This window comes from Pseudonaja textilis, chromosome 1 (assembly GCF_049901715.1).
Source record: "Pseudonaja textilis isolate UNSWEBS1 chromosome 1, rPseTex1.2, whole genome shotgun sequence".
NCBI lineage: Eukaryota > Metazoa > Chordata > Lepidosauria > Squamata > Elapidae > Pseudonaja > Pseudonaja textilis.
Genome location: NC_141990.1, coordinates 24,529,755 through 24,539,222, shown reverse-complemented (window position 1 = coordinate 24,539,222; position 9,468 = coordinate 24,529,755). Strand labels below are relative to the sequence as shown.

At 39.9% G+C, this 9,468-nt stretch overlaps 1 protein-coding gene across 1 annotated transcript in view; it reads left to right on the top strand.

The window, feature by feature from the left end:
• Positions 1-613: 613 nt before the first annotated feature.
• Positions 614-9,468, top strand: part of SELENOI (selenoprotein I) — a 44,020-nt gene continuing 35,165 nt past the window's right edge. Inside the window, exon 1 of the mRNA XM_026708734.2 lies at positions 614-886. Coding sequence (XP_026564519.1) covers positions 815-886 — 72 coding nt within the window. The 5' untranslated portion in view covers positions 614-814. The remainder of the gene's footprint in view (positions 887-9,468) is intronic.

Below are 9,468 nucleotides of genomic sequence, written 5' to 3'. Positions count from 1 at the left end.
TTTCCAATGTTCAGCCAGCCTCCTATCAGAATCACGCACACACAAACTCCCACAAATCATGCAGATACTATAACTTTAATTATAGGAAATAAAGGATTCCCATAAAAAGAAACTGAAGTGGCTTGAATTATTATACTGTAGAGCAAAATCCAAAAATTGGGTCTCATGCTCTTATTAGCCTATCAACAAATCCACATACAGCAGGGTGGATCAATTAGATATTCTAGATCTAGACAGAACAGCTGGGAAAGACTGAGGCTATCAGGAACTGAACGAGGAAACGGAGGAGGGGTAGAAAAAGAGCCAAGCTCAGGAATGTATTCAGTTGCAAATGAATTCGAGGGATAAAGGCAACACCTTGAACGTGCCTTCCAAATGTCTATGTCCGCCCAACAAATACAATTTTAAAATCCCAGCGGTACACTTGAAAGCAAGTTGCCTTTCAAAAAGAAGCGCAAAAGGCTGGAAGGGGAAACGACCCCTGCCTGAAACAGGCAGCGACACCACCAATCCCCAACTCCTCGACGTCATGTAAGATGGCGACGCGCCAAAGGGGGAGTAGATATTCGATGACATCACGGATGGGCTGATCTGGAGCTGCCACGCGGGAGGAGGAGCAGCGAAGTACGGAAACCGGCGAGGGGCTGGAGTGGGGTGGGGGAGTTCCTCCTCTTCCCCTGTTATTCTCGAAGCCGGGCGGGACGAGCATTCAGTGTGTCTCTATGCAGGCGGCGCTCCTGCTCCCTGTGTAGCCTCGCGTGGGAAAGGTAGGCGAGACGGACTGGGCCCCTTTTCTGCATAGCGGATCCGTCTGATGTCGCTGCTAACCATGGCCGGTTATGACTACGTGAGCGCCGAGCAGCTCGCCGGCTTCGATAAGTACAAGGTGAGACGGTGGGCTTCCTCGGGCTTTCGCGAAGGAGGGAAAGACTGCTGGGGTTGCGGGGAAAGGAGACGCCCTGAGCTGCTGGAAGGCGACGGGAGGAATCCCTCCAGGGAGACACGCGGTGCTTGGATAGCTCAGCCGCGGCGCAGCAGCTTCTTTACGTGCGGGAAGCAGCCGTGCTCCGTCGGTACTTCTCTTTCCTTGACTCGCCGCTTGAATTAGCCTACAATCCCCATTGCCGCTAACCCGAACGGTGAGATGAGCGAGGCTGATTGGGATTGTAGTCCACCTTGCACCAAGGGCCGCTGTTTGGAATAAAGGAGGCCTCTTTCTAGCTGAAAATTTGAGGGTATTATGGCACAAGACAGTATTTGAGGTGTCTCCACCTGCCCATCCCCGTGGATCATTTCAGAGCCGTGACTCAGAGTTAGTAAAGATGCGTCTGTGGCATGCATTTTTAATTTTTTTATTCTATGATTTGCCCATTGTTATGTTTGCCAAGAAGCTGCTTTTGAGGCTTTAAGCTTGTGAATAATCCTTTTGCACATAGATGTGCTTTCACTATCTGGCTATCTAATATTTTCTCTACTATCTTTTGGAAACTATAAGAATGGAATATGGGCATGACAAAGAATTCTATAATTTCGACTCAGTGATATCCCTGAATTATAAACTGAGTCTTCTTCCAAGGATATAGGACAAAAGGGAACTAGGATCTAGTAACTGCCAAGTAATCTCTGCTTCTTGCACCTTCCCAAGATAAACTATGATAGTGGGAATACTTTAACTCCACTGGTGACTTTGCTGATTGCTTTTTAGCCATGCCATGTAGAGTTCAATCACAAAGCTAAGTCTTTGACTACTGTCACATAGAAACACAGAAAACAGAAAAAGACAGAGTGATCCATTGAGTTTGTTTTTGGTTTTTTAAAATCTATTTTTAACAGGTGATGGATATATATTTATCCCGTTTGAGACTTAATGTTCCCTTGCTCTCACTTCTGCAATTTTTATAACTCCTATAAGGCACAGAAAAGGATATTTATGCACACATATACTTTATTTATACAAACCAGTCAAGCTGCTTAACAATCAGGCTGTTTCAAGCACTGACAGTTGCCAATTAAGGTTGGGTATAATGTGTTGGATTAGGAATGGGAACATCCAGGTCCATGCTCAGTCATGGACAGTCATTAAGTGAGTTGGCTGATTGCTTTCTCAGATCAACTATTTCACAGTAGGAAACCAGTTCTCCCTCTCCAAGCTCCTGATGGATGACAAATATAAATTTTATAAATGAAACGGAAGCAAAGAAATTCCCATGGGTGAGTGACCTTTGATTGAATTTGAATTTGAGTCTGAATTTGAGCAACTCAGAGAATTATAAGAGTAAGAAAATCATCTGAACATTGCTTTTGAAGATACTGTGCAGTTAATAGTAAAATGAGTAAAAGCCACAAAGTCACAAGAATGCTATTTCATCTACCTGCTGACTCCTTCAGGCTTCCTTAAACACCATAAGGTAATTGATTTCTGCCACTACAACGTAAGCAAGAAAATTATCCCCTTTGTTTCTTTGCAGAGGAGTCTTTTTTCTTTGGTTGTTCATTTCCTTTGTGTGTATGGATGAAGAGTTGTACTTTTTGAGGTTTCCTCAACATATAGAATCCTTTTGTTTCCTTCTCTGTAAAGGAACTTCTGCCTACAAAATTCACAACTCACCTTAGGTCTTATCGAAGGGAAAGATTTGGGAAATTGCTGCTTGTGTTTTATCATCATTCTGTAACTTGCTGAGTTTTCTACTTGGACAGCTAGCTGTTTACAGAATAACAAGAGTTGGAAATAACTTGTAAGGTCATCTAGTCCAACCCCCTGCTCAAGCAGGAGACCCTATACCATTTCTGACAAATGGCTGTCCATTATTTTCTTGAAAGCTTCTAGTGATAAAACACCCACAATTTCTGAAGGCAAACTGTCGCACTGGTTGATTGTTCTCATTGTCAAAATTTCTCCTTTTTTCTAGGTTGCATCTCTTTAATCAGTTTCCATCCATTGTTCCTTGTCTGGCCTTTGGTTGCTTTGGAAAATAGATGTTTAACAACCATTACGTTTATATCTTTAATAACCATAACTTTAATAACCTTTGAAGTGATGACAGCACCAGAAAAGTTGGTTACCATTTAGCTTCAAAGTTACTATTCCTGCACACAAACACCTCGTGATCATATGATTGCATTTTAGGCACTTGACAGATGGTTTCCATTTATGACTGGTTGCAGCATCCCACAGTCTCATGACCACAATTTGTGACTTTTGCAGGTTTCTGGTAAAAAAGGCCCACTCAGGAAATGGATTTGCTTAACATGTGAGTCACTTAATGAGCACATGATTTGTTTAATGACCATGGTGGCTCATTTTATGACTATCCTAAAAATGGTTGTGAAATCAAGTCAAGTCACATGGTGGCTCATTTAATGATGGCAATGACTTCTGATGGAAATCACAGGCTCAATTGTGATAACTAAATAAGGACTACTTGTAATGTACTGCTCCCTAAAATTCCAGTGGATTATCACATCTTTCCATTTTAATTTTGGCCTTAATCCTGAAGGAGTATGCAGAACAACCCTTTTGCATTAGGATTCTTCTCTTTGGACCATAATTACCCTTTTCTTTATTTTGAATCGGGCATCTTGCTGCATGTGAAGTTCAGTTACTTTGTATGTACATTGCATTCAATTTTCATTTGTTTAATCTGGGTTTATTAAATAAGCTTTATTGGCAGGGACAACACAGCATGATAATTATAAACTATACTTTAATGCCAGTGTCTGGGTTCACATTCAACATACACTGCTAAAACCAGCTAAATGCATGAATTGGCACAATGCACGAATCAAGCCAGTAGCTCACATTTCCTTTCTCTAATAAAAGTTGAAAAGCTAAGACCTGTCTCAGCAGGTGGCAGCATTTTCTGACTACCTGAATTGGGAAGCTAAGTCAGGTTTGATTAGTACTTGTGTGAGAACCTTGTGGAAATATTGGGGGTATAAACTATATTGAACAATTTTAAGAATATCCTGAGAGATTGATTATGTACCATCTAGTCAGTGTCTACACTCAGCTATCACATATATATTTTTCCATTACAATTTTAGAAGAAGTCATAGCAATCCCATCTCTAAACAACTTGAAAAAAAAATATGGGTGCGCTCTTGAAATCACCAATACTTGACTTGGAGAAGATACTAATTCTTACTCTGCTGAATCTTCTTTGCTGGAATTGCCAAAAGATAGTTGTGTTCCAACCACATGATGTTGCACAATTATCATTTTGCGAAAAACTGTAGATTTGTGAATCAATTTCGTAGCTTAATGGGGAATCTGAATTACTTGAGTTTATTCATGAGCGTGAGAGAATAAAACTCAGAAATCATGTGAGAAAATTCTCTTTGCCTGATAGATGGAGCTATATTTGCAAATATGGTGCAACTGATTTATTCAGAATCAGATTCAAAATTCCCTCTTAGTTCTGGGAATGCGGAGGCGGCAAATCAGTTAAAGTTCCCCTTTTCTCCAGAGCAAAGATTGAGCTTTTAGTTCCGATTTTCAGGAAGGTAGTCCTGACAAATTCAATTTCATAATGCTGTTACGTAAAAAAAGTTATACTTCCTTGGAGCCTCTTGTTGGGGTATAACACTTGCTTTAGACATGTAGTACTGTTTGAGAGAAGCTTGTTGTAATGGTTATTATAACTGCTACATCATTTTGAAGTTTTTAAAATCATTTTGTTTTGTTTTTCTGTGCTTGCTTGCTTTTTGTCTGTTTTTCAGGATTGTTGCGTATACTATTTTTACCTTTTTCCCCGTTGGACCTTTTTCAAACATACAACATTTGGCAAATCCTTTTTCCACGTGTAATTAAATACACAGAAGCATTCTAAGAGAATGAGCTGTGTGTAAGATTTCAAATAAAACCTCCCTTAAAGATTTAATAACATGGTTCCCCGAAAATACAACCTCCCCCCAAAATAAGACTTAGCCTGATTTTGCACCTAATACAAGCCCTACCTAAAAATAAGGCCTAGTTAAGTCCCACCCACCATCTGGTTCTACGAGGTGAGGTGAGGCACAGGTGTAAAAATCTAGGGTGAGGAGTTTGGAGGTGCCCCATGCACCCTGTACCCACTTACCTTAGGATCGCCACAGCCAGGCCTTGCACTTCTGTAGCTGCTTGTGATACTGCGAGGCACAATGCACCGGTGCAGCCACTCATGCATACAATGAGGCAACACTATGCAGCATCGGGCTGTAAGAACATGCACCTGCTAGATGAGCTTCATAGCATTCTGCCACAAGCGGCTCCACCGGAATGACAAGACCCAAGCTCCAGTGTCCCAGCAGCAGCAGGCAGGGAGGGCAGAGTCTGGGGCACACCGAGAACTTGGCCTGTTGCAGCCGCAGGAACACGAGCTCGGGTCTTGTCACAGGGGTGAGACAGAGGGCAGGGTAAGCAGTAGCATCACTCCCACTCCCGTTGGCCCCCATGCTTGCCACCTCCTGCACGTGAAAAAGATAAGACCTCCCCAAAAATAAGTCCAAGTGCTTATTTCAGGGCCCAGAAGAACATTAGACTGGGTCTTATTTTTGGGAAAACACAGTATTTCAAGGAGAAATTCAAACGTTTACCCCAAATTTTTAGGGCAGGGGTTCCCAACTAGTGAGCCATGAGCTGTTTGCAACCAGGCTGTGGAAATGGCTTCTCCCTGCTCATTGTTCCCATGGTAGAGTTGAAGGAACTTAAAACAACTTAGAGATGCCTAGGCCACCATTGGCAAAAGATGAGGACAAAGACTATTGGACACAAGCTAGAGACACTATTGGAATCTATGCCAGTAAGAGCAATGAAGCATAACTATTTCTACACCCATATTGCATCTGTGGTCTGTGGACAATCACCAAGTATTTCAGATGACCTGGTCCATCCTCAGAGTGCTGCACACCTAGCAGACTATCCAGTCCAGCAGGTTGGGCATGCTGCAGGGTCTGTCAACCAAGGAATGTCAGTGGGCAGGGACCAGATAATTTCCTTTCTCTCCTGCTCTTTTGAACATCCTTCCTTTAGAGATTAGAATAGCCCTTTTAAAAACTTTCAGCTGGTGTGTGTGTGTGTATGGTACCATTTTAATTGCTTTTAGATAAAACACAAGCACCTCTTCATTCACAGTTTAGCAAGTTGCGTGATTCTAGTGGAACAAGTGGAGGAAAGGCTTGCTTCTGGTTTCTTTCATTGAATAAGCCAGAGGGCCTGATTTGCTGAATAAACATTGAACAATGTGCTTAGCTATGAATAAGCATTATTGTAATCTTCCATACAGCTATAGTATGGCTTACCATGAGGCATACTTACAGTTGAAAAGCCTACTGAAATATGTTTGAAACGTCTTTAATTTAAAATATTCAATCTAAAGAATTTAATACCAATTTAAATTTATTTTGCTGTTAATTTGGATTTGAGTTATGTGTTACAATAAATAGAAATGAGAAGACCTAAAACTTGAGTAAATACGTTGTCAACAAAAGAGGCATTCCTTACCACTTTTACTGAATTTGGAAGGAAGCCTTCTAATAATTTAACTATGCCTGTTTTATAATCTTGGATCTCAGTAAAAATGTCATATTTTTGTTGTAATCATAGAAATAGTAATATGCTTAGATGTACTAATGTACTCTATGGGGCAAAACTTTGATCTATATGATAAAACTGAATAAATGATTAAGTAAATTGTGAAATGGCTAATATATCCAGTGATTCTGAAAAGGGTACCTCGCAAATCAAATGTTAAAAAAAACTATGGTCAATTTTTTGAATTGTCCACAGTATGTCATAAAACACACATACTGTATACCCTATTTTCAAGAACCAGCAAGAAGTGCTTTATCTAAATCAGGGGTGTCAAACTCAAGGCCTATGGCCTGGGTCTGGCCCATGGGGTATTAGATCTGGCCTGCGGGGCCGCCTTGGAAATAGTGAAGGACCAGCCTATATCAGCAAAAACGGAGCTCCCTTTTGTTTTCACTGGCAGAGGGCTGCAGGAGGATCCCCCCCAGCCCCATCTAGGCCATCACAGGTGCCCCCTGACATGAATGGTGTCAAGCTGGCCACAGCCACCCTGGCCATGCCCATCTGCCCCCCACCCCAAGGTCAAACACAACCCTGATGCAGCCCTCAATGAAATTGAATTTGACACCCCTAATTTAAATCATTCTCTAGGAGTATGTTTCCAGGAGTGACAATAACACTGTTTTTCAGCGTCTCCTACCACATTTTAAAAACCACAAAACCCTCACAACAATTTGTCTCTAAAAATTTCTGTTCTTCCCCACCCAGGATTAACCAGTCCATGATTTTTGTGTTTATTAAAGTAGATTCTTCAAATCAGCCACAGCTTTGAAAATCTTTGAATGATTTATGCCTGGAAAGATTGAATGAGTTCATTCAGGAGAAAAAACAGGATATGCCAAACTTTTGATACACAAAGCCTGCATACTTGTACCTCCCAACAACTTTCTTAGTTCGCTGCATCTTCCTTACTCTGCATAATTCTTTGTCTGTATACTCACGTATAAGCACATTTTAAGTTATGACTTTATAATTGACTGAATGAACATTAGTCAAGAAAAGATATATTGTCAACAAATGGTTGTAAGTTGAGAACTACCTGTAAAGGAAACTGCTTTGAAGTAACTCAGTATGTCTTTCTTGGGATATGGAGCCCAATATTCTTGAGTTTTCTTGCAACAACCTCTTAAGGTTAGGGCTTAAGAGGTTAGGGCTTAAGGTTAGGGCTACTCCTTCTGTGCCAGCAATGGTGGAATTCAAACAGGAGTCTTTTGTAGCCTTATAATGCTAAGGAATGGAGTTGAGCCCTTTCTTTAAGCTGATTTTCTTTATAGCCTGAACCAGGAAAATAAGTAAAATCCGCTTTGGAGTTATTTTTTGAAAAATATGTGAAGTTTAAAAATAAATACTATAAAAATTAACGTGCAGAATCAAAGCAGTTGAAAAAACAAAGTCAATCATCCAACCAAACATACAATAGTCAGCTCTGTATCTTTGGCCTCGGAAGTTGGAATTTACCACACATATTTCAGTTAGATAAAGTGATAGGTTATAGGTAAGTTCTTCCCCTGTCAACTATTGTCCTGAAGCAATATACCAGGGATGTTTTACACCCCTTTTTTAGAAGGACCCTGTTAGAATCAAGAGAATTCCCATCTACTCTAGCATTTATATATAGATAGTCCTTGACTTACAGTCATTTGTTTCGTTACAATGGCATCGAAAATAGTGAATTATGACCATTTAACAACTATTTAAGCTGCTTAAGCACTGAACAACCATGGTAAGAAAGGTCATAAAATGGGACAAAACTCACTTAACAACTGTCTCGCTTAGCAATGAAAATTTGGGGTTAAAATGTGGTCATAAGTTGAGCACTACCTGTATACATAATACATTTTGGGAATATGTAATTTAGAACATTCAATCCTCGAATCATGGTTTTAAAAGACAGGTTTATTTTTATACTAGTTCTCAGATGATGAATTTATAGCATACAGTTTATGTATATTCTATGAAAAATGGAATGTAAATCAATTCAGTAGTAAATCAGAATGTTCCAAACAGGATAAATTCTCAATATGGTTTCAATGCAGTCAGTCACAGTTTCAAAACTCTGGTTTTGGATTTGCAAAAAATTAAAATGGTTTTGATAAGGAGCTACTGCGAGGATCTGCATTGATCCTTTTCTTATAGGAAATCTATATCTCACTGAATTAGATTGTTAGCTGGTCTGCAAATAATTCCTCTGTAATGATTGCACTTATTCAATGCACAGCTGGCTCTTTGCAGACTGCAGACAAGTGCAGAGCTGTGAATGGCAGTTTCTGGATTTTGCCATTTGGCAGCAAGCTTTTTTTTTTTTCTTGCTGACATGTGAGTAGGTAAAATACTGCAGATTAAAGAAAAATTCAGGACTTTGCTCAGCCTGTTCTATTTACGTGCACTGGCTCCTCTTCATCATTTTCCCTTTGGAAAGAAATCATCAAATCTGTGGTGGGAGGATCTCTACATTTCTGAGTGTTGCTCTCATAGCTTTTAATCCTAGTTTCAAACCATACCATTTCTTCCGGAATTTATGAATGAAATCATATTTGGGACTAGGAGCTACATTGAATGAAATTAGCCAGATAAAGGAAACATGTTGCTATGCTGTTCCATGCCATTCAGAGTTCCTTCTAATGTTACAAGTCTGATGTGAAAACACTTTTCTCAGTGATGGTCATAGTTCTTACTTCTGTAATTTTAGTAGGCTTGCTCAGAATTATATAATACACACAACACATATGTATTGGCAAAAAGATCTGATCTGAGAGTTTTAGTTCCAACAAACATGAAAAAAGAGCAGGAACTTTAGCTTAAGGAATGAATCAATGTATCTCCTGCAAATAGGCAGAATTATTGGTTATAGAGTTTATTTTTTTGCTTTCATTTTCTGATTAATTAAAATATCTATTAAT